At 43.2% G+C, this 27,160-nt stretch overlaps 1 protein-coding gene across 10 annotated transcripts in view; it reads right to left on the reverse strand.

The window, feature by feature from the left end:
* Positions 1 to 27,160, reverse strand: part of IQSEC2 (IQ motif and Sec7 domain ArfGEF 2) — a 216,165-nt gene that overhangs the window by 36,854 nt on the left and 152,151 nt on the right. Inside the window, exon 1 of one of the 10 annotated variants that reach the window (XM_075835303.1) lies at positions 3,965 to 4,268. The exons of the other annotated variants lie outside the window; for them this stretch is intronic. Within the exon in view, the coding sequence (XP_075691418.1) occupies positions 3,965 to 4,023 (59 nt within the window). The 5' untranslated portion in view covers positions 4,024 to 4,268. Of the gene's footprint in view, positions 1 to 3,964; positions 4,269 to 27,160 lie in introns of those variants that run through there. 10 annotated transcript variants of the gene reach the window in all.

Raw genomic sequence — 27,160 nt, forward strand, 5'->3', positions numbered from 1 at the left:
ACCACATACTTCAGGTCAATAACACATTTTACTATCCAACCAGGTAGACCTGAACATTGCAGGTTAGGCTGAAGACTTTGCTGTGCAATCTTGTAGACATCCTATTGACTATGACAAGCAGAGCATTCCTACTGCAAATGAGTAAGACATTACCAATACTCAGGTACCTGCCGTAGCTAGGCTTTTGGGGGGGGCAAATATTCAGTTTGTTGCCCTAGCCTTGTATCTAAATAGCCCAGCTAAGGCAGAGTGGCTTGCTGGCACTCCTTTGGCATTAAGCACCCATGGCCCATGACCAAGTAAGGAAAACTAAAGCAATATTATAGAATATTTTTTTATACCTATTATGGTGCTCATGGGCCTGGAGACAGGATTTCCACCAACACCCTAAAATTTGGGGTCCCAGCACTTGATCCCCCCTCTTGGTTCTGATCGGCCTTTGGCTCTTATATGTGCAAATATAAAAACCAGAATGGGATTTTGCAAATTTGTCTTTATGGACTACACAATTGAAAAAAAAACAAAAAAAAGTTTTAGGAACATTTTCTATGCAAATTCCCAAATAGCATATGCTAGAATTCACCAAGAAGAGTTGGCGGGCAGTAAGAAAATGGTTTCTAAATTTATACCATTGAAAATCTAGTGCCACCTGCGGGTTGCGGCAGAAGGTAAATTCTGAGATTGGGAGAACCCAATCTGAAAAGCCTAATCACCCTCCTTGAAATCTCTCTTCCATCACCCTCTTCCTACGTAAGAAGCTGGAAGCATCCAATGAAACTCAAGGAGGTGGGGAAGTATTTATAGCCTCGATATTTTCAGAAGAGGAGGCAGGATCGTGAGAGCGCGGATTGCCAAAGGTTCCAGCAGATACACCCTATACATCAACCCCCGCAGAAGACAGAAAATAAATAATAGCCCGCTGCTAGCCATAAAAAACACCTTCTCAATGGACTGCTGAGCACAAAGCAGAAGGATGTGTTACCAAGACCGGCACTTTATTTATGCCAGTCAAGCATCACAGCGCAGGGCACCAGGACACATCTAAGGCATCCTCCCGTTATAGGACGACTGATTTAGAATACTACAATATTTTACTCTGCAGACCGGTAGTGCCTAGAACGCATCTTCGAATATTAAAGGACCTGTTCATTTAATGACTGATGCGTGTGACTAATTTTCTCCTGCGTTCGAGACCAGCACCTGCAACCTTGTTATCAAATAGAAGCTTGTAAGCACTGGCACAGTGATGGGAACTGCAGCTGTGCCGTGTTGGGGCGATTCATTTAGTTCCGATTAGGGTTTGCATCAATTCCCTGACGGGAATATCATAGGATCAATGCCAGTGGTAGAGCTAGAGACTCTAGTTTACCTGAGGCAGGTCATTTCGATTCTTTAGAAAGACTGGTCTCAGTGTTGGCGCCAGGGACTGGATTATGAGTTTTAGCTGGTATGGCTCTGAAGATAATATATAGATTCTCTGGACAGCGCTGCAGCCTGTGTCGCCTGAACATATTGAATATGAAATGGAATAAAATGACTCATTAAACCTTGCCACTACGTGGCACGGTTACCCGTTACAGAGGAATAGTGGCACGGTGGTTAACACCACTAGAACTTCCTTGTGTGGAATCAGCCCGGAATCCGGTTCCTCATTCAGTTCTACATTTTAGATTTATTCCAGGAAGTCTTCATAGATCAGGGTTTCTGAATACAGAACTTCTTACCTATGATAATCACGTCTCCTATCTCAGCAGGAAATCATGTTCATCCTGATCTTCCTAGTTCATTAGTAGAATACCAGAACTTCACATTACAGGAGATTTTCTCTTATAAATTCACAATATATGGCATTTACTTTCTGATCGGTGCGGTCCGGCCTATGGTACCCCCATCAATATGGAGAATGAAGTGACCCAGAGGTCGGACCCCCCACCGATCAGAAAGTGACAGCATATTCTCGCGATATGCCATCACTTTATGAGATAGGAATAACCCTTTAACTTCTTTTTAGCTCTATAAGGTTATGCCACAGATATGATCAGTGATTCCACCATAGCAGCAATGCCTAGTAGTCTGAAATCCACCTCAAAGTCTCAGGGTGCTGAACTGTTCTTCAGCCATGCTTTACACTGCAGCTCTGGTTGTTCAGATTTCCTAAAGTGCATGGGAACAAGTTCATCATGAAGTAAGTGAATGAAGACAATTTCTGTTGCAGCAAAGATTGAATGATTATAAACAACAAACAGCTAAACCACCAGCAAAAAAAATCAGCACGTATATGACAGACAAAATCTGAGGCAAATGAGCCCCGAAAAGGTGGTGGTGGTGGGTAATCCATAGGGAATCTCTTTACATTTGCATCAGTGCAAAACATGTTGACGCTACGTGACAACGCTATTATACTGAAATACCGAATACATATTAACAAGACGGTGTCAGAGCAGGAATGGATAACTTATTCAATTACAACTGAACCCAAGAACAAAGTCTAATCTGTTCAAACATTAAAAGCCGTCTCAGGTATCATTTCCCAGGACTCCGAGCTTTATCCTGCTAGTGTCCATCTTAAACCCAGCCTTTCCCAGCACATTGGTTGCCCAGTGGCGGTGACCACATAATGGTGATGACTAAAGCACATGAAAAGACAAAGTCACTTATCCAAGGTCACAAGGAGTCGAGCGCTGGGCTTCCAAGCAATATGACCACATTGTAATGTCACTGCAGAGTTAACCATTTAGCCGCTGTGTGTCCCTTGGTGACGGTCAGTCGACCGCTCACAACAGGATGTTTGGCAGAGACAACTGTTTCTTCTAGCCCAAACAAGGCTGGCAGCAAATAAAACAGAAGCAGATGTCTTGGCGAGTGCCATCAGTCGGCAAACGATTCAAATGCCAAAACAGAGCAACACTGGATTGGCGTTACAAAGGCAAATGGGATGCACCATATTGTACGCTGCTCCTGGAATTTCAGATGCGCCATATACATCATGTTGGTTCTGCTCAAGTACAAAATATCTTCTACTAAGAATGACTCGGGGATCAGTAGATACTGACCCAAAGAAAATCATCCAGGACCCTCCCCCGACATATTAAAGGGCACTACATCATTTAATAAAATACATAATAAAATATTAATGGATAGAAAGAGGTTCAAAGTACAGTTGCTACAGTTCCAAGATAACCAATGTGATCTGTATGTGAAAATGTGTTTTCCTGAGAAAAAAATAATAATTTACAATCCGAGTTAGCAATTTACAAAGGGGAAAAAGGCATTAAGGGTCTCCAAGGACAGAAAGAATGTTCCTTTGCTTAATTTGTGTGTTTTCTAGTAAACCCTGCAGGCTCCTACATTAGTAATAGGCTCGGAGCTCAGCGAGGAATCATAGCGCTTAGCTCTTACGTCGCTTCGTATGGTCAGATAAAGTATATTTTTGGCAATCAAAGGGTTACCACGCCCTCTGCTGCCACTTTGTTTCTCCAACAATCGCTTCTCACTGAATATCAGCGCTGCCCATATAACGGTATGGTTCATGGCTGCAGTAATCTATATGGATACATTTCAGCCAAAATAAATACCCCTTGGCACCGTCTCTGGTTTCCTAGTCCATCCATCCTGGTGAGGGGCTGTCACTGGGTTCAGTAGTTTGACAACTGACACAAGTCGTACTTCTGCAGACATACACCTGCATGCATTTACAGATGTAGCAGAGCTGAGTTTGTCATTTGGCACAGATCCATGAAATATTTCTATATGATACCTGCGGTTTGACATAGGTAAACCCACTGCATTACCAAAAAAGTTATTGCAATGTTTCCCCAAAGAGGTCAATGATTGAGTCAGCTCTGCTGCATGTGAATGAGGCTGTAAAGATACAAGGTGCTGTAACGCTGGAGAGAACACACATACACATATCTACACTTATGCAGACCATCGTACATCACATCTAGGCAAACTTATATCCTACCAGAGACCATGCTGCAAAATCCTGGGTGTCCGGTCGGATGCACAGTGGAGGCACCACATGCTGCTGATTGATAAACGAGCGGCGTGGATAATTTCTGCCGCTGTCCAGTATACAGATGTTCCCCTTCTTGTGGATCAGCGGCACTGCCGCCTCTTAGCTGAACACAACAGTGACAGCAGCCAAAAGGGGGGTGGAGCAGTCCATGACAGCCCCGAGAAGGGGGGAAGCCGGCACCAGGAATAGGACAGGAAGGAACCACACAAACTATACAAATGGTGTGATATGATGGGAGAAGAATGAGATGAGAGCAGAACAGCTGAGGTATAACAGGACTGAGTGACGGACGGCGGTTCTGAGTGGTGGATCTTTAACCCATAACTTTGCAGACTATTTACATGCTCATCCTGCTCAGAGAGGCAGGATGGGGTTAAAAGTCACTGGGTTTGTGACACCATTCCTCCTTTATGCAAAAAGCAGCAATCCGTGCACTAGGTGAGGTGGCGGGCTTTGTGCCCTGACCCCAAATGGGTGTCACTAGGAGCTATATTAACTTCACAGGCATGTGACATTTCACTTGAAAGCTCCCAGCTGTAAAGGACAGCACACGGAGAGATCACTGCGCAGGGTGTAATGCTCTGTCATGGGGGGGGGATAAATATGCAGAAGCTACAATGGTAATAAACCAGATCCCCCGCACTCTGCAGCCCTAATGTGCACCCACAGAGAGGGAGTATGGCAGGGAGGGCAGCATCTTTTCAGCAGAGTCTCAACCAGTTGAGGATGCAGTTGCCATGGGGATAAATAGGGTTGCCATGGTTATAATAGGAGGAGTGAGGAAAAAAAAGGAAGAATAGACATGATGGGTTCAGAGTACTCATTGCCATGGAGACGGTAAAATGGAATATATATATATATATAATATATATTATATACACACACACACTGATATACGCGCGCACGTACGTACACAAACACACATACGTATATACACACACACACGCATACGTACGTATGTATATACACACACACACACACACACACACACACACACACACACACACACACACGCGTGTGTGTACACACACACACACGTGTACACACACACACGTATATACACACACACACACGTGTACACACACACACACGCGTGTGTGTACACACACACACACACGTATATACACACACACACACGTACACACATGTACGTATATACACACATGTACGTATATGTATATATACACACACACACACACAGACACACACGTACGTACACACACACACACACACACACACACACACACACACACACACGTGTATACACACACACATGCAGTATATAAATATACACCCATAGACACAGTTTGGTGACCAGAACTCATCTATTGAGTCTCTCGTGCGGGTGTTCACAGCGATTATTTGCGGAAATTATACTAGTACACGTTTACCATCATTTTAAAATAGTTCTCAATTTTACTATTCTATTTATCATTCCCCAAAATGACGCAAAAGAGACTGTCAGGGAATCTGCAGGAGATAAGATGTTCCCTTGGCAGCCTGGAAATATTTTTCGATTGTTTCTGATAACATTATAATCAGGAATTGCTATTTGTGCATTATATCTACTCAAAATCACCACGGGCTTGGGGGCTCTTGGGCAACTGCATCAGAAAATGTGGCATAGAAAGTGTGCACGGGTAAAGAACTGGACCATATACTGACAGCTTCAAGTTATTAAAAGCCTAGCCGCCATTGTTGGCTGCCGTGCAACAGAAACGGTTGTCATCAAAACTACACTATTGATATATGAGCCGCCATGACATCTGGAAGGTTACTTCACAGGGGCACAGCTGTAGCGGGTGCAGAGGTAAGAGTCTCAGCTGGGACCTAGTGCCTGAGGGGGCGCCTAAAAGTCCCCCTGCCACATTAGAAGACACCAGTTATAAATGGCCCATGGGAGGTGGGGGCCCGGTTACAGATTTAGCATTGGGGCAGGGAGCTTGAAGTTACACCTCTGCTACTTTATGCTATACTGCCTGTAATCTGTATCCATGTCCATTGAATGCAATATTCTAAAAAGTTAGTAAAATAATATGAAAGGACTTGGAAGCAATGATTATATTGGACGCGTTTGTGTTTGGCGACACCTGTATGAGTCACTTGTGCCCGCCCCGTCACTTACATAACACACTGCAGGAATGAACACACAAAACGCAGTGAAAAACACTGAGGACAGAACTAGACTAATCTGTCACCTTCCCTTTTAATAGCTCCTTATTTACTGACTGGTACAAAACAGTCACCCTCCCCCCCCCCCCTTTGGGCTATTTATTCTACACTATAATCCATAAAGTGTGCAGCTCTGTGTTCGTTTGCTTTTCCTTACAGTATTCGGCCAGCTCTTTACGGAGTTTAGACAAATAGTACAACGCCAAAGGTGTGTTATTTCTATACAACTGGTGTAAGGTCTAAGTAAAGCCAACACTAAAAATTATATCTTAAGAAAATACTTTGATGATAACAACAACTCGGCCGAGCGGGGAGGTTGCACTCAGACTGCTGGTACCTCCGCAGAGGTCTCACAGATCAGAACTTAATAGCTTATCTAGCCAACTTGTGCCAATTTAAAAATTATATTAATCAATTTCTTAGTTATATTAAAAAAATAACAAATACGGCTGCCATTACAGATCCAACACACAACTTTCTAAGGCTATGTTCACAGAGTTTTTTGCAGGCAGAAAATTCTGCCTGGAAAAATCAGCTCCGGTTTTTTTTTTTAAGTGGTTTTGCACCACAGGCGTTTTTTGACATGGTTTTTTACCCATTTCTTCAACAGGCAAAGGGAAAAAACGCAAGCGTTTGACATAAAACGTGTCAAGAACGCGTCAAAAACGCGTCGGCCGTTCTAAGTGTTTTTTCCGTCTCCCATTGATTTTAAAGGGGATTTTGAGGCGGAAAACGCCTCAAGATAGGGCATGTCGCTTTTTCCCTGCAAGCGTTTTTTTCTGCTATTGGGCAAAAAACGCCTCCACCTCCCTTTGAATGGGAGGCAATTTCGGCCGTTTTTTGCAGCAAAAAACATGTAAAAAAAAACTCAGTGTGAACAGGGCCTAAGAATCCTGAATGGCAAATCTGCCATATGGAGAGAGTCAGGAGTCCAGGAAAGCTGGATAACATCACCATTATAATCGCCATGTATATCTTGCACTTTTTACATATGAAAAAACGATTCAGCCGTATGTTGCCATGCTGGAGAAAAACCTCCACCAGAAATCTACACGATATCTGCATTGCAGGTTCAGATGTTGATGTCCCCATACAAGTAAAACAGGTAAAACCTGCAAAATATCTGCAGTGGAAAGGGCATACTTTATGTACGTCCGAAAACCCACGCCTACTTCACCCCACAAAGCATGAACAGGATTTTATAAAATCCCATATCTCCCTCCAGCTGCACTCTCTACAAGTTGTACTTTGCTCATTTTCACAAGAATCTTGCAGCATTTCCAGCAGTTACGAATGGTGCGACTTGTCTGCGATCTCATCATCACAAACGTATAATCTGCCCCTGAAGTCACAATGAGGCTTATTAAAGGGCAACTGGTTCTCAAGTCAAACCCTTCATCATTAGATGGCACCACGCTGATAACAGAGAGCGAATGAGCAGGGTAATGATAATGATGAGAACGGTTTACTATGGAGAGACCAGCAGGAGGTCGGAGGGTGGGGTGCACAGTTTGTTTGTTTTTTCCAATAAGAGTCGTCTCCAAAAAGGAGCATGTCCATCAGTTGCTTTAGTTTTATTCTAATGGTAAACTCCATCTGAGCAGCCTCCAAATACACAGTAAATGTCGCTTTTGCTATAATCTGGTCCTGGAAATATAGGTCAATAATACACAGAAGTATACAAATACCAAAAAAAAAAAAGACTAAAAAGGAGGACAACACAGATGGATATGGAGAGGATGGGGGGTGAATGTAATGGGAGTCAGACAACAAGAATAATGGGATTAAGACAAACAAAGTGGACGTAATGACGCTGATAATCCAGCCGATATATTGTTACGTCTATGACCAGATTTTAGAACGGGGAAAAAGTTTTGAGAGTTGCAGAGAGAAAACTACAAAGATGTGAGGGGAGAGGGAATAAAGAGACGGGGAGGGCGGATTAGGATAGTCAGGGGATCACGAGAAGGGATTAGTAATGACAGGAGGTATGGAAACAAAAAGGAGTGATCCAGGACGGTTAGGTCAGACGGGAATAAAGGTCAGGAATACACCATACCGTGTAGACTGTCGGCGCAGCAGGAGCCATAGGAAATAACAGCTGCATTGACAGCTATTGAGAAAGGTGTGTATCCCCACCATAGTGTCTCCATGTGAGCGTGTGACTGCCGTGTGCTCCGCCGGCTCTTCCTGTTCTCCAGCCCTACCCTGCTATGCTTTCCTGCTGGCTGTCGCACTGCCACCAGCTGAGACCTGCATCTCCTAGTGAAAGCTGCACTCCGAGAAGGGGGTGGGGAGGCACCTGCCTAAAATGTAGTATGCAAAATACAGCGTGCAGTCAGTCCCTTGGCTCGTCATTGACACATTAAAGGGCCATAGCCTCCAATGGTGCATAGCTTCTGTAGAGTCACTATATTACTGCAGACAAAATAACTGCAATGTTACTACCACATCATGGACTAGATCAGGGGGGCTTCAGGTTATCAATGGCTTGATTTGAGTGTGTATATATATATATATATGTATAGATTTCATATTTATCCTCTATTATTTGTGATTTATGTTATTTATATCGGTTTTGGGCAACCCATTTTTGTTTGCCAGTTCCCCGGACAATGATCCGCTCATCTACTGTCAGCAGTCAAACCCAACCATCAATGCTGATTTTTTTCTGTATTGAATAGAAGCCGCATACAGACCGTTCATGGATTTATATGGACATGACGTGTCTTCTTCGCTTACAATCAGAGGACTTCCCCATACCTTCTAAAACGGGTTTACATGTTGCGGCTGCGATTCATGTCGGCGCGGTATTCAAATAGAGTTCCACCTCCAGCAGATTGGCTGTTAATGGTTATGAAGTATTGCGGGTATCAAACTGCTTTTAACTGCACCATAGGGAATTCTACAATGGGATGACTGAACTAGACAACCCCTAAAGCATTACTATTACTTAGAAAGTCTCAATTTCTGCCAGAACCGCATCATTTATGGCCAACCTGAACAGTGTTCCCTAAAAATAAAAACATCTCCAGCATATATGTAACGCAGTCGTCCTCGTCTGTTTACTGGTTTAAAAAAAAGCTATGCCGATATTTTTTTGTTTATATAGAAAAACGTTTTGGTCATTGCATTTTGTTGGCTTCCACGACGCTCAAGTAATCCGTGTCCGAATAGTCCGCGAGCACGGATCCCTTGCAAGGCGAAAGGAGAGAGAACATGGAACGATGCAGCACTTTAATATAAAATCCGTACTGCACGTAAAGTATAAAATCCACATTCTGATCACGCATTTCGAGCCTCCTGGTTCTTAGTCACTCAGTGAGAAAGCTGGGTGATAACAAATATGGCCGCCAAACAGCTCCCGCAGAGATGGTCACCCAGCTTGTAAAGTGCAAAGAGCAGTCCACATAAAAACTATTCAGGCAATAACAACACCCGCAGGCCACAACATATTGTCACCCAGCTTTCCTAGAGTCCGGAACAACAAGGCAGCTATACTGCATAGACAGATCATAATAAAAATATATATATACACATGTGTAATTTGTATGTATGGCTCACAAAATTACTCCATGTACACCTTAAAGATTTTCACGGTTTTAAACGTCTTCTCAGATTGCTGGACCCTGGATTTAGCAGTAGGGACCCCCGCCATGGGACGTGCAATGCAACAGAAAAAATGGCTCAACTCCCACTGAAATGAGTGGGCAGCAATTCCTTTCAATGGATGTTGGTGGTCCTACAGAATGTAGCATTTGATGGGAACTCCCTCCAATACATCATCATGCCCTTATAGAGCATTTTACATTGATCTAGACAGCCCCTTTAAGAATGGTTGTGCTATATTCCAAGAATGAAACAATGCACAGAAAGCGTAGGTTCATTTATTGTAATGCTTCTATGCAGTGAAAACTCCAGGAACGACAACTACAGCATAAAGCTCAAGGCTAGTACACGGATACAGCGCTGTCAGACAGGAACGGTCTGATGTGCAGGGATGTGTCACAGCCGCTCCAGGCCTCAACAACTCATTGCATCCAAGAGAAGCACAACGTGACACTCAGCTGCCTGCACGTGGACATGTCTCCGAGCAGTCACAATGATACAACTCTTCCAAGCTTTGAGCTGGAACAATGCGGCATTGTGTTACCGTACTTCCCTATGTGTTAAGACTAACAGTCACAAAGATTACCACTGACACTAAAGCTGAAATATCTACCTTGTGCATAGAGATCCTAACCCATGGCTGCCCAATACATCCAAAAAAAAGGACTGTGCAATAATATTAAGATCAACATAAGCACAATGAGAGTATAGCTAGAGAAGTTGCGTTTTTACATCAGTGTGCTTTGCGTGTGGCATGTGTTTTTCACGCAGTCGCACTTTTTTTCCTCAATGCAATTCATGCGTAAAACACGGACAGCACACGGATGTGCATCTGTGTACTGTACGTGGTTTTCACGCACCCATTAACTTCAATGGGCGGTGTGAAAATGCAGAAATATAGGACATGCAGCGAGTTTCACGCAACGGACACTCGCTGAGTGACAACTCACCCATGTGTGAATGGTGTATTGAAACCAATGGGGCCGTGTGCCGTGCGTTGTTTCAACACACAGCACACGGACGAGAATCACGCTCGTGTGAATGAGCCCTAAGAGGTAAATAGGAACTGGTAATTTTATGAAGGTGCAGCATCACGGTCACCTCAGTACAGGTATGGAGACTTATTCGAAGGCAATGCTCCATGGGGAAAAGAAAAATATGCAAATAGATTATATCAGCCAAACCAGACTCATGAGGAGGAGGAGAGACTTATCTGTAGACAGCAATGTTTCAGGGTTCTTGCCTCTCATCAGGGTACTGGTTGGCTAAATAAGATACTTTAGATGCTGCTCAGGGGGGACACTCACTGGGTCTCTTCAATAAGAGCCAGTAACCCCTGAGCTGCCTCCAAGGCATTTCACTCAGCCAAACAGTACCCTGATGAGAAGCAAGAACCCTGAAACAGTGTTGTCTTCAGATGGGTCAGCTTAGTAGTGATGGGGTCCTGAGAGGCACAAATCTTACATGTTCTGCTGTCCTGTCAAACTAAGGACCAACATGAAATTACCACCATTTATGGGTAGAAAGACTACTTCTGCTAGATTTAGTTATATCTAGTAGAGAGAATATAAATTGATAAAGAGGATGGGGTGCATTGTGACCCAACTGCAAGCAGGAGATGAGAATATGATCCAGAGGAAGCAGGGCAGAAGAACCGCAAAGGTAGGATGATCCGAGGCATGATGTGGTTTGAAGTTGACTCAATATACTATAACCTAATGAAACCCGCTATATAGATCATTTTCTGTTACAAAAGGATAATGGATCCTGGAGTCTATCATCACTATAGAGACAATTTTAACGTCACCATAGTGACCATAATACTGACATTAGGACCCAACGTTCAGATTAACAAAACCATTTACTAAAGATACAGTATATACACAGTCAGTTATATCAATGATGTTCCGCCTTTTGCAGATAGGCACCTCCAAGTGTGGGTGTGACAACAAAGTCTCCGGTCCATATACGATTACCAATAAGATTTGCTATTAAATATGTTTGGGATTCACTAATCTAATTCACATTCCAAAATGTCACTGTTAAGCCTCATGCACACTTCCATCACCGTTTCACGGCCGTTTCTCACGGATCCGTGTGTCCATTATGGTATCCGTGTGGTTTCCGTGTGTACTCCGTGTCCGTTCCGTGTTTCCGTTTTAAACGGACGTTGTGCTTCCGTTTCGCTTCTGTATTTCCGTTAAGAAAACGGAAGGTATTGAATTTATTTGAACTTGTCCTATGTCCCAGTCTGTGAACTTTGGCACGCCCTGCCATTGCTTGGGCAACGAATCAGTCAAAAAAGGACGGCACACGGAAGCCATCCGTGTGCCTTCCGTTTTTTTGACAGATCTATTGACTTCTATAGGCCCCACAGTCACGGAATCACTGACCAAAGTAGGACATGCTCTACGTTTGACGGAACGGAACAACGGATCAGTCAAAATAACCGAAGTGTGCATGGGCCCATTGAAATGAATGGGTTCAGGGTGCTATCAGTGACAAAACCGGATAGCACCCTGAAGGAAAAAACTGAAGTGGGCATGAGGTTAATTGTAGAGAAATCGCCTTGGAAATGCAATAAAAAAAAAAAGAACAGCGGCTTAATAAAAAGAAATGTTGCATGAAATGAAACTTTTTTTTTCAATGAAAAAAAAAGAGAAATATTCTGAAAATTGCTTCATAGATTCAGCACAAACCCAGGAACCTATATATAAGAATGAAAAATATCAGAAACCTTTCTAAGAGGACGAGTTGATCACTTGGGTTTTTCACGGATATGGTCTCCTCAGTGATCAGATGTCAGAGCCATGGAAAGCAGATTATTTCACTGCAGGGTTCATGATGCACTACAGGCACCCACTGAAAAGAATCGGCATAGAAGTGTGAAGGTTTTTTTCAGCAGTTCTCAGCTCTGGCTGATGAAAGGACTCCCTCTATTAAAGGGGTTATAAAGATTAGAAAAGGTTTGTGCAAATTTTTTTTTTCCAGAAACCGCTCCACAAGACAAGAGCGGAGCTGTTCGTGTGGGGGGGGGGGGGGGAGGAGGAGAAGCAGATCTTTTTTTTCTAATTTCATACAGCCCTTTCACGTCAATATACCCGGATTGATCATACGGGAAGTGTTTGTCCAAAGAGGATATCTTCAGGGGGGTTTACTGGAAAAATATACTGTGTCTATATCTAAGAGCTTACTCAGATGCACGTGTCCATTTTGCATCCAGAAACAGACAATTTTTCATCTGTTTGAAGGTCCATCTTGCAGTCGTCTGCATTCTGTGTCCGTTTTTTACTTCTGTACGTCCATTGTTTATCCCGTCCGCATAAAAAATGGGAGGACCAATTTTTTCTCCAGCATCTTCTAGCAAGAGATACATTAAAAATGGACTGCACACAGATGGTATGTGTGTACGGTACATTTTTTTTGCGTCCCCATTGACTTAAATGGGCAAGTCTAGGAGGCTTAACGGAGGAAATTAGTGTGTGCCAAGATGGGTAAAACGGACGTGTAAAAACCCTCTTGACTATAATAGGTCACTGTGCTGTCTGTGTGAAGTACATTGGAAACACGGACGTGAATATGCCTTAAGCATTATATGTCCCTTCTCCCCCTACATAAGCGATGTAGTCCCAAATATTCAGCTCAGCTCTAGCTATGAGATAGACTGATTTATAAGAGATGGCTAGCTAGATAGAAATAGATAAATAGATAGGAGATAGAGATCGAGATGAGAGAGTTAGATGTGAGAGAGATAGAGTGAGATGTGAGATAGATACGAGAGAGTGAGATGTGAGATAGATACGAGAGAGTGAGATGTGAGATAGATACGAGAGAGTGAGATGTGAGATAGATACGAGAGAGGGAGGTGAGAGAGATACGAGAGAGGGAGGTGAGAGAGATACGAGAGAGGGAGGTGAGAGAGATACGAGAGAGGGAGGTGAGAGAGATACGAGAGAGGGAGGTGAGAGAGATACGAGAGAGGGAGGTGAGAGAGATACGAGAGAGGGAGAGGAGAGAGATACGAGAGAGGGAGAGGAGAGAGATACGAGAGAGGGAGAGGAGAGAGATACGAGAGAGGGAGAGGAGAGAGATACGAGAGAGAGAGGAGAGAGATACGAGAGAGGGAGAGGAGAGAGATACGAGAGAGAGAGATAGAGAGGGAGATACGAGAGAGAGGGAGATACGAGAGAGAGGGAGATACGAGAGAGAGGGAGATACGAGAGAGAGGGAGATACGAGAGAGAGGGAGATACGAGAGAGAGGGAGATACGAGAGAGAGGGAGATACGAGAGAGAGGGAGATACGAGAGAGAGGGAGATACGAGAGAGAGGGAGATACGAGAGAGAGGGAGATACGAGAGAGAGGGAGATACGAGAGAGAGGGAGATACGAGAGAGAGGGAGATACGAGAGAGAGGGAGATACGAGAGAGAGGGAGATACGAGAGAGAGGGAGATACGAGAGAGAGGGAGATACGAGAGAGGGAGATACGAGAGAGGGAGATACGAGAGAGGGAGATACGAGAGAGGGAGATACATAGATATGAGATAGATAGATATGAGATAGATAGATAGATATGAGATAGATAGATAGATATGAGATAGATAGATATGAGATAGATAGATAGATATGAGATAGATAGATAGATATGAGATAGATAGATAGATATGAGATAGATAGATAGATAGATAGATATGAGAGAGATAGATAGATAGATAGATAGATATGAGATAGATAGATAGATATGAGATAGATAGATAGATATGAGATAGATAGATAGATATGAGATAGATAGATAGATATGAGATAGATAGATAGATATGAGATAGATAGATAGATATGAGATAGATAGATAGATATGAGATAGATAGATATGAGATAGATATATATGAGATAGATATATATGAGATAGATAGATAGATAGATAGATAGATAGATAGATAGATAGGAGATATAGATATGAGATAGATAGATTTTGCTTTACTATCTGGACCTTCAGGGCTATTGAGCATCTACACACAAGCTCCTGAGGGAATACTGGCAAAAAAAAATTCCAGGATTCTCTGTCTGGCACAAGGTCATCCAATCCTTTGTATCCAGCACTTTCTCTTCTATGTTTGGTTGAGTATAATAATATATTACATATAGTATATTAGACACAGGTTTATTTATACATAGAAAGACAGAGGAAAGCCATTGAGAGATAGATAGATCCATTGCGTCCCCCCACTCTTACCTATGCCACAACCCGAGCACTATGTACGAACCAGTGATGTATAACCAGTGTCCATTTCTCCACTAGACATCAGAGGACAAGGAAAGGATGTCCCACTATCTGCGGCATTAAGTGTCACCTGAGAGTAGTTAGTCGTGAACATTACCAGAGACTGGAATCTGCGGACAGGAATGAGTAGACCTCAGGTGTCACATCCTGCGCAGTGACAATGGGCTTCTGCCTGAATTCCTTAGGGTGACTAGCGCAATAACACATGCAATAAGTTATAAATAGCAGACAATACAGGCAGCAGAATGCTGGAAATATGCGAGTTACCCTGACACATCACAATGTCAACAGCAGCAGTGATGTAAGAGATGGATGAGATTCAGATCTGACAAGACGTGACTGACGATGAGCCGAGTGCTTATCAGTTCAAGCATAACCATCGGAGGGCGGACACCGGAGCACTGATCCAACAGGAAGATCTGCATTCAAGCTGTACTGAAATATTGTCAGGACAAGATATTTTTGTACCAAGGCAGGTTTTGGATAATTGGACGCCCATAACTATTTGCAGCGTTATATCAGTACAAGAATTCCTGACATTTCTATTTTAGTAATTACTTGGATTCCCCTTAAAATAATAATTCTCGAACATCTTTTATTAGAGGTTGTACAGTTCCTCTGTTAGTCCTCCTAGAAACGTATGAATACATTGACAACCGGGTGTTACCAGTTGGGGGTGTGTCTGACATTGTCCAATAAGTGGTACTAACTAGATGGGTACGGGCACCACTATATATGAAAATACCGCATTTGGGGTGCTGCAGGAATTTGGGGTGCTGCAGGACGTGCAAACATATGCAGCAGGAAAGAAAGGAACGAAGAAGAAAGAACATCAACAAAAAGCGCACACCCAATGCAATGAGTAGAAAAATGAAAAGCAATCTATTAGATTCAATACACAAAGACATAACATAGAGCTTGGGTCTTCCTATAGTTAGCAAAGCAATTCAAAAATGTAGCAAACCAGCAAGAAGTGCACTCTATACTCTGAGACAACGTATCAGATAAAAATATATAACGAACGCATAACAAGTCAATGTACATGACCCAGGTGAGCTGTGGTGTAGAACCTGCCCTTTGTCTCTAATAAGACATAATATAGAACTTGTCCAATAAGTGCAGACAGTGAGGGACACACCCCTTTGGCAAGGGGAATGGTAAAACCTAGTTGTCAATTTATTAATAAATTTCTAGGAGGAATAACAGAGGAACCATACGGTGAGGAACGCAGAGTTACTTCATGGGGAATACAAGTATTTACTAAAACAGACATGTCAGGAGAGGTGACAGGTCCTCATTAAAAGGGGTTGTCACCTTAGGACCCCTCTTAGGTCATATGGAAGTCTCACTCTTGGGAGCCCCAAATATGAGCCAGAAAAGAGAGCTGCTCTGTCTGGCAATCCCAGTCCATCCACGCATTACATGGCTGGCATGTAATGATACAATTTCCCTGTAGTGGCCGCTGCAGAGGAAACGTATATATAGCCAGACGGAGCTTCCATAGAAGAGAACAGCTGATCGCCAGGGGTTAGAAAAGCTGGACCCCACAGCAATCAGCCGACTTTCTTTTGAAAAAGTTGTTCTCTTTCCAAAACTGTAGCCATCTCTAACATCTGATGTGTATTTGAAGGTACTGTGTTAGGCCATATTCTCCTGGGTTAGATTTGCCATAGGTAAATCAGACATTTACTACAGGACGTGTCGGGTTTTAACAAGACTGTGTATATAATACTTGGGTTGTGTTCTGCAAAATTAAAAAAACAACAAAACAGCATTTAAAAAAATAAAAAATAAAAATGGATGTCCATTACTTCTACACACTCTGAATTTTATAAATTTAAGAATAACTAAATTCGCATAGAAAGGGGTTGTGGAAATCCTTGAAGAAAATGCCCTGCAACCTCTGAATCCGCACAATTTTTAAGATCTCTGTTTGTTGCCAGTGAATTGAAACCTGTACAGATCTAGTCCTTTGCCACAGTTCTGTGAGGATACAGTTTCATTTTGGCAGTCAGAATAGCGCAGAGGTTTCAGTTGCGCCAAGGCAGCCCTGATGATTGAAGGGGCCCCAAAAGCAACACTGCTATATTGGAGGAAAGCAGTGCTATAACCGGTGTACAAGCTACACTGTGAGAACAGTACAAGATTAGGCAGGTTATCAGACATCGAATGTAAACAAGAAGTTTCCATTCACTGTCTGCAAGCATATTCGAATATATGTGTGTCCACAACAAAAAAAAATCCTTTAGCATAGCAGGTTTGCCATAATAACAGAAAGCAGTCCACAGATTCCCTTATTAGCAGGGTGTAATTTCTCAGAAGGTTGAGTTGAAGCAACATGGGAATTCTACCCACAAACCATTCATTCCTCCTTACTGTCTAATGGCTGCGAATTGCTTCTTGATGCCAACGTGAGACGACGTCCTTGCTCTGACAGGAAAAAAGTCCATCATCCGAAGGACTGAGAGCTCAGAAGAAAATAGTCCTCAGTTATTCACTGTGGTCGGTATGTGCAGCCTCCCATTTGCCAAGTGGGCATAGCAATTAGACCGCCAGGCAAAGCCTTGGCAGCCCTACTGGCATAGTGAGGGGTTGCTTATCAAGTTAGTATTGCAGCGCCTACTAGCATTTGCAGAATAAATCCTAACAAATTAAGAAAACCTCTGGAGAACTGAAAAATAAACAATGAAATATGCATGGAAAGCCTAAGACAAATGTTTGCCATGAGCTTAAAGGGCACTTCTTGGTAACAAACGCTTTGTTATGGTGCGCCTTCTCTCATGCCTACTATGCTACTAGAACCAAATAAAAAGATATGAAACTAATGAGAGGCGTCCCACAAAGGTTAGTACCCAACTTTCCCAGGACCAGATACGTAAAACAAAATGGCAAAATAGACTTCTCATAAACGGGACAACAGTGGCCAACCCCAGGACTTATATTATTGGGTTGTTTTACCGGAAAATACTCTTTATAAAGGATCAATCTGGTCGGCTATCCCACCAACAGTCAAACACAGCTCAGCCTAAAATAACTGATAAAGTGAATAGATCCCATCCACCTGCACAGAAAATGAACACCTTTAACACCATAAACAGACCACCTTCACTCTGCTTACGTAAAAGGCATGAATTCATTTAATATGAGATAATGTACCCACTACTATATTTAATACGCTGCGGATTTACGGAACGCGTGGACTTACCCATACTGTGCAGGACTTTGCAGCTTCCCCCACTGCCAGTCCTCCGGAAACCACAGCTATTGAAACTTTGTCACACTACGACAGCTGATCACTACTTTGACAGCCGCGCCGTGATTGGATGCTATGGTTGTATTATGTCTTAAATCGGTGTGACTTCACTACCCGGAGAACAAAGGGAAGAGGGGCCATGGAGCTGGAAACCATCCTTTTCAAGACTGTGAGGATATTACTTATTTTCTGAAATCTTGCAGAATAAAGAAGCTTTCCAAAATCCACCTCAAATCTTGGAAAACCCCTTTGGCCCTGTTCACATAGGTTTTTTTTTGCCGTGGAAACGTCCGAAATGGACTACCATTGATTTCAATGGGAGGTGGAGGCGTTTTTTTTACCGCGAGCAATGAAAAACACTCGTGGGAAAAAGAAGCGACATGCCCTATGTTGAGGCGTTTTCCGCCTCAAATACCCCATTGAAATCAATGACAGGGCCTTAGAGTATTTTTACATGTTTTTTTAACACGGAAACCGCGTCGAAAAACGCGCCAATAAAACAGCCGAAAATGCCTCCCATTCATTTCAATGGAGGCGGAGGAGTTTTTTCCCCGCGAGCGGAAAAAACAGTCTCTCGGGATTAAGAAGCGACATGCCCTATCTTCGGGCGTTGGTCTGACTTCCTATTGACATCAATGGGAAGCAGAGAAATCGTATTTCGCTGCGTTCTTTTCAGATTTTGCTCTGCCTGCACGCCGATTTTCGCAGCGTTTTTCGCCCGCGGCCATTGAGCGCCGTGGGCGAAAAACACTGCGAAAATCAGCGTGCAGGCAGAACAAAATCTACCTGAAGATTCCAAACGGAATTTTGAGGCTGATTTTCTGCCTGCAAAAAACTCCATGTGAACCCGACCTTAGGCTGGGTTCACACGACCACATTAACGTCCGTAATGGACGGACGTATTTCGGCCGGAAGTCCCGGACCGAACACAGTGCAGGGAGCCGGGCTCCTAGCATCATAGTTATGTACGATGCTAGGAGTCCCTGCCTCTCTGTGGATCTACTGTCCCGTACTGAAAACATGATTACAGTACGGTACAGTTGTCCTGCAGAGAGGCAGGGACTCCTAGCGTCGTACATAACTATGATGCTAGGAGCCCGGCTCCCTGCAATGAGTTCGGTCCGGGACTTCCGGCCGAAATACGTCCGTCCATTACGGACGTTAATATGGTCGTGTGAACCCAGCCTTAGGGTGTATTACCAGGAGTCATTTTTGTTGCAGCTTTTCTAAAAACTGCCGATTTTGCCGCAATTCTGAAAAAGAAATGGATTCATGTAAACATAACCCTATATAATGGAAAGCAATGCCACGTTCTAAAAGTCTTTTTTGTTTGCAACCAATTTCAAGTTGTCAGATTACCATCAGAGAATGGAAACATATAAAACAGGATTCAGGGATGAAAACTGTCCTGATCCAGTGCTGCTCACACAGCTAAATTCTGATAGAATGGCACTCCTGGTGTAATTGTTTACTGTGGGGCACGCAGCGGGCTTTTAAAAAAAAAAAAGAAAAAGAAATGACTGTTCGGCCAGCATGAACTTACTGTATATGAGGCAGATATTACAGTGAAGAAGCTTCAGCGAGACTTGGGCTCCGTTCACGTCACATCTGAGCCTTCCATCAGACGTATACATTGAGTGTACTGCCCGACACATACTTCTGACCTATACCACTGTATAGGAATACAGTGACATATGTCACCCATAGGCTCCAATGTTAAAAGAACTTATAAGGTTTTGTTTTTTTGCGAGATGCATCTGCATACAAAAGTAAAATCAATTACACTGGTATACCAACGTATACCAGCCTGACAGAGGCCAAAAGGACACTCTTTTGGCCTCAGTTGGGTGAATCGAGCCATATGAATAGGTTTGCCGTATATACCAGGAGCTTTTCTACAAAAGTAGAGCTCAAACAGAAGGGAATATTAACTCTATGAGAAGAGTAATTATATTAACAGAAAGAGGTCATAGGAGATGCCTGCTCTGCCGTTAAAACATACAGCTGGTGTCCTCCTGTTTATTTGTGGACCTTGTAAATATTGTAGCCGCAATGGCTTCTAACCACCCTGGCGTATTGACAGTTACGCCAACCATGGCGCATACTGCAAACAAGTATTTAATGACCACACAAGGGTCAATGGAGTCAATGAGGAGTCTATTTGTTATACTGCAGTTTTATCTATTTGGCGTACGATGGAATCATGATTACTGTGCAAACAAAGTAAAAATGTAAACCGCAGAGAGAAGAGGACGCTGTGGAAGTATGCAGATAGAGCAAAATAGTCTTCAGGACAAACACTGAGTTGTTCTCATTCATATCTCAATAGTAGGCAGCTGGTTTAAACTGCTCCTCTTTGATCGAATCGAGGTAGAAACCCCATTAACGGGGTCGTTCCGATTAGGACACCAACTTTATGCCGTTTTTGTTATGATTTTTGCATAATAAAAACCATTTTTACAAAATGATTTTTTACGACGGCGCTGTATGAGGGCTTGTTTTTTTGCAGGACGACGTGTACTTTTCATTGGTGCCATTTTTGGGTACATATGACTATTTGATTACTTTTTTATTCTGTTTTTGTGAGGAAACTAAAAACAACTATTCCAGCGGTTTGTTTTTTTTATGCCGTTTAGCGTGCAGGATAAATAACATTTATTTTATAGTATGGGTTGTTAAAGAGGCTCTGTCACCAGATTTTCAAACCCCTATCTCCTATTGCAGCAGATCGGCGCTGCAATGTAGATAACAGTAAAGATTATTTTTTTTTTTTTAAAACGAGCATTTTTGGCCAAGCTATGACCATTTTTATATTTATGCAGCTCTCCTGTGTGGTGTAGTATAGAGGATCTGTCAGCTCTCCTGTGTGGTGTAGTATAGAGGAGCTGTCAGCTCTCCTGTGTGGTGTAGTATAGAGGAGCTGTCAGCTCTCCTGTGTGGTGTAGTATAGAGGATCCGTCAGCTCTCCTGTGTGGTGTAGTATAGAGGATCCGTCAGCTCTCCTGTGTGGTGTAGTATAGAGGATCCGTCAGCTCTCCTGTGTGGTGTAGTATAGAGGATCCGTCAGCTCTCCTGTGTGGTGTAGTATAGAGGATCCGTCAGCCCTCCTGTGTGGTGTAGTATAGAGGATCCGTCAGCTCTCCTGTGTGGTGTAGTATAGAGGAGATGTCAGCTCTCCTGTGTGGTGTAGTATAGAGGATCCGTCAGCTCTCCTGTGTGGTGTAGTATAGAGGCGCTGTCAGCTCTCCTGTGTGGTGTAGTATAGAGGATCGGTCAGCTCTCCTGTGTGGTGTAGTATAGAGGATCTGTCGGCTCTCCTGTGTGGTGTAGTATAGAGGATCGGTCAACTCTCCTGTGTGGTGTAGTGTAGAGGAATGGTCAGCTCTCCTGTGTGGTGTAGTATAGAGGATCTGTCAGCTCTCCTGTGTGGTGTCGTATAGAGGATCTGTCAGCTCTCCTGTGTGGTGTAGTATAGAGGATCCTTCAGCTCTCCTGTGTGGTGTAGTATAGAGGATCTGTCAGTTCTCATGTATGGTGTAGTATAGAGGATTTGTCGGCTCTCCTGTGTGGTGCAGTATAGAGGAGCTGTCTGCTTTTTTTGTGGTGCAGTAAAGAGCTCTCCTGTGCTGTCCAGTAAAGAGCTCTCCTGTGCTGTCCAGTAAAGAGCTCTCCTGTGCTGTCCAGTAAAGAGATGAGCTTAGTTCTCCACTAACATTTCTGTCTTAGTAAATACTTGTATTTCCCATGAAATACAATTCTGGAGCACCTTTTCTTCAACCTCCATGTCATGCTGTTCTTCCTCATGTTAATGTGTGAATAAAATTATAACTTGGTGTTACCATTCCTCATCAATAAAGGTGTCTCTGATTGTACTGAATATGCAGGGACACACCCAAATTGACAAGGTGAAAGGCAAAAACAATGTATTCATCAATTTCCAGGAGGAACAGCACAACACAAAGTACTAAAACAAACAAGTCAGCAGAAATGACAGTTCCTCTTTAAGGCCCAAACCAGTATATGTAGACTAATAACCTCCCAGACACTGGTAACGGTCATGGCTGTGGTCACAGACCACCACCGTTCCTTACCTGGCGACGTCCGCGACCACAGTCCATTGTCCTCCTGTCAGCGTCTCCCTTCTAGGAGACGCCAGCACTCGTGCGCGTGCTGGCCCTATCAGTGGGAGCAGGGCCAGCCGGCCGCATGTTTAAATTTCCCTAATCAACCCCTGCCCATCCTGGACTATAAGGGCTCTGCCCTTCCATTCGCTGCCTGAACGTGGTTGTAGTTTTCCCATGTCTGTATTGCAAATGGTCCCTTAGTGTTTTCCAGTTACCAGTGTTCCCGTTCCTGCTACCTGTATCCTGCTACCTGTATCATGTGTGGTGCCTTGTTCCGAGCCTGTGTAGTACTTGAGCCGTACCGTACCTTGACTTGCCTGCTGGAATTCTCCACGTCGGCTGTCTCCTGTCCTTCTGGATACCATCCTCCACGTCTGGCGCAACCCACCACCTCCAGCCCCATCTGTGCCAGAGCCCTTGCCGCCATCCGGACTATCCAAGGTACCTGTGTGCTACACTCCTACCATAGACTTGTTGCATAGACTGAGTTGGTCAACTGCCTCTCCACTACGGCAGAGCGGCCTAGTGGGTCCACATACCCCTGGATCGTGAGAGTAACATAATGTCACACCACATGAAATAGTGATATAAGTCTTTAATATGTCTCCACCTTGTAGGTTATTCAGCTTTAAACATTTTTATTTTTTTTTTTAAATCTCCCCAAAAAAAAAAAAATGTTAGTGATTACAATTATACAAAAGGCTGAGTATTTTTACACAGTTACCAATTTAATATTTTATGTAGCTCTCAAAAATGCCCCATTAGATCATATGGACGCCATAAACGGTGGCTCATTGGTTAGCAATATTGCTGTTCAGCACCTGGGTGTGAATCCAACCAAGGACAACATATGCATAGAGTTCTTATGTTCTCCCTGAGTTTACATGGGTTTCCTCTGGGTACTCCGGTGGTTTCCTCCCACATTCCAAAAATATACCGATAGGGTATTTAGTGTCAGTCCCAATGGGGATAGTGAGTGAGGACGACTACTATACAGCACTGCAGTTATGTTGGTAATATATAAAGTAACCGAAATAAATAAATGAGTGAGATCCCCATTGAAGTACACAGCAGCATCCCTCCAGCCTGAACTGGCTGATAACAGGAAATAAAAGACTCCATTCAGCAGTAATTACAGATAAGATAGGATTTCGTTTGAGCTTCCCTTTCAGGCCTAGTTCCCTTTTAAGTGCATAAACTGCTTACTGCCATATTACATTATAAACAAATTCTGCGATATTATACAAGGAAATAAAACGATAGATTAAACCCTGATCTAGGACATCATTGCTTGTTGTATTATACAGTATATTATACTCCGACAAGTAGATCTGGCAACAACAAAGATTAAAGGGTCACCTTGCCATTTCCCGAGCCAGATAAAGTAACTGTGGCCACGCTCCTCCACACAGCAAAGTAACGGACCAATAATTCTTGTATCTTAATAATGCATTCATATCCAGTCAGTGATAACATGGCGGCTGTGACAGGGCTGACAAAACAAACGCTCTGGAAAAGATGAGAACTTCCATTGTAGGTATTAAAGATGGCCGCACATACGACAATGTTCATTGCGAAACAGGATCGAGAATAGTAGATTCTCTAGATTTCGCCTATCATTTACTCTGGTAAAAGCTGACATCTGATTGGTTGCTACATTTAATATTGACAAGGGGACTTGTAACACCCAGGTATCAATCTATTCATACATTTCCAGGATGAACAACAGAGAAATGTATAAATGCTTCTATGGGAAATACGAGTATTTATATAAATCACACGTCAGGAGAACGGTCAGGTCCATAAACGATACAATAGTTATTGGCAGCACATCTCCCCGTATAAACAGGGAGACGTGCTGACAAGAGGATGGAAATGTATGGGGGCGAATAATCGAATAATCGTAGTAACGATCTCTCGTACCCATACATTACTAATCATAGCTAACAAGCGCCGATCAACGAGCGGTCTAATCGATCGGTGCTCGTTTTTTTGGCCAAAATGAGCCGATGTAAAAGGACCCTTATTACTGATGAGATCTTCTAACATATCTATAGGGCCTTTTACATAGGCCAATAAATCGGGCAAACAAGCATTCATATGAGCGCACGTTCCCAAACATTGCCGTGTGATAACAGGGTCAGCTGATCAACGATCAGCTGAATGGATCTTTTAGGTGGCCAAAAAAATGGTCGCTAGTCAGCAGCAAATCTTCCTACATAAACGTGATGCAAATACATGAGGACGAACGATCGCAGTAATAATAGTCTGTCCTCAAACATTAACCATCGTTGCTCCATGTGAATAGAGATAAGGAGCGCCGATCGAGGTGCTTGATCAGCACTCCTTTTTCTGGCCAGTATCTGTTTTTGTAAAAGCACCTTATGGCCTAGTTCACACAGAGTTTTTTGCAGGCAGAAAAAATTTGCCTCAAAATTCCTTCAGGAATTTTGAGGCAGATTTTGACCTGCCTGTGCTCTTTTTCGCGACGTTTTTTTGGCCACGGCCATTGCAGCTAATGCAAGGACCACAGGCAAAAAAACTCAGTGAAAAACGCTTGGAAACCAGCGCTGCAGTTTTTTTCTGCTTCCTATTGATTTCAACTGCGCCAAGAAAGGACATGCAGCGGATAAAAGCCGCCAGGGAAAAAAACAAACCTCTGCCTCCCATTGAAATCAATGGGGACAGTTTTGGCCTTTTTCTGGCACGGATTCCGGCACATTTTCCTCGTCAAAAAAAACTCTGTGTGAACAGGGCCTATGACATATCACAAGATTATTTTTCTTGGATTTTTCTTTTTGCATAGCAACTAAAGATGTAGACTGATCGGTCATGATAAGAGGCTATTCACATTTGTAGTTTTCATAAACCATGAACTAGGAGTTTCCTACTTAAATGTCTAAAAAAAAAACTCTAAAAATAATCCGACACTCCCTGTGTACATATTATTCTACCTCACACCTCGCTGGTTAGGTACGCTGTATTAAGTGACATGAATGCCTTGTACTTTTATGTTGATCCAATACATTACACTCCATTTTAACACTCCAATTTTTACTAGTCAGTGCCAGTACATGTTTAATCTGTTGCCTAGCCACAAGGACCGCATGCAGCAGGTGACTACAATGGATCTCCATGCTTTAAAGAGTAGTCTCCCAATAAACTCCTTCAGTTGCGTTTTTCTGATAAAGGGGATATCCAGTGCCAGAAAATGTTATGGCAATCATGTATTAACATAAAATTAGGCGACTTACTGATATACTTGATATTCTTGTTGTGCGCCGATAAACCGTATGAAAATAAAAAGTCACATGTTCCCAGTAGTTCAGTATTTCTTTCCACTTTGATGACGCACCGACAAAGACCCACGTGATCGAGAACGCTCTTCCCTCCTCAGTGTCGGCACGTCAAATCACATGACCACAAGGGGACTGGCACTTGGACGATGTTTAGGAAGTCAGCAGGACACTTCTTCCACAGCGCTCTCATTTCCCTCACATGCGCGTTTTACAGATCGCATCTCACGCAACGCTGTGAATACTGACAGCAGTCAAAATGGGCATGCGAAGAGTGGAGACTGGGCGTGCATACAGAAGCTGTGGGGACAGAAGGGTATGACGCTGAAACTGCAAATCCCACCCATAAAATGGAGGTTTCAGAGCAGAAATAGGGTTATATCAGAGTTCGGTGAGTAGATTTAGCCACGTGTAATGCTGATTCCACATATTTGCGGGTTTATTTTTATTTTTTTACGGTTCCTGGATAACCCCTTTAAGGTGGTGGTGAGAGAGTCCTTTGGCAGATGCAATAGCATGTTAGGTGACACCCAATTTCCCCAGACACTTCTATAACTAAGCTGTACAGGATTCTTAAACTGAACAATGAGGACGACTCAAGTACACTGAAGAAATAAAATAATAATATATAGGCACTCCCTGTATACATACCATGCTTCCTCGGCATGCTATATTAGGTGGAAGGAATGTCTTGCCCTTTTAAACCCGATGGTGTAATTTTAGACTCATAACCACATACACAGGTTTATGTAATAGCTGCCTGTTTGCAGATGACTTAATCTCAATTGGCAGGAATCGAAATGTGCCAATCGTGTATATGTGCCCATTATACTGAATTGTAGGTTACGTACATACCACAAGGCAACCCCCGTGGAGCTGGATAATCCAGAAATAGTCTCAGTGGTTGGAACATAGACGCAGTTCATTTCTAGTTCAGAGCTCATTACATGACAAGTTAGCTGTGACCCGAGTGGTTTCTATGGGCAATGCCTCTTATTAAAGGGATATTCCCAACTTAGACATTCATGGCGTACCCACGGGATATGCCATAAATATCTGGTAGCTGTGGGTCAAAGCTTTGGGACCCGCACCTATCTCCAGAACAGGGACCCCCGTCCCAACTGGTGGGGCGGCCGCTGGCCATTCCATCCAGACGAAGAATGAATGGAGAGGTAGCAACATATGTGAGCAGCTCTCTCTATTCATTCCTAGAAGAGTTACGGAAAGAGCAGAGCAATAAATATGCTATAAATTATTTCGTTGGGAATGCCATTAATGCCGGATCGGTAAGGGCCTGAATGCTGCAACCCCCGCCAATTGCTAGGACAAAATAGAAACTACGCTATGAAAAGCACCATGCCTCTGCTTGGCATTCTCCAGAAGCCACATGGTCAGCCCATTATATAG

Source organism: Rhinoderma darwinii, chromosome 8 (assembly GCF_050947455.1).
Source record: "Rhinoderma darwinii isolate aRhiDar2 chromosome 8, aRhiDar2.hap1, whole genome shotgun sequence".
NCBI classification, from domain to species: domain Eukaryota; kingdom Metazoa; phylum Chordata; class Amphibia; order Anura; family Rhinodermatidae; genus Rhinoderma; species Rhinoderma darwinii.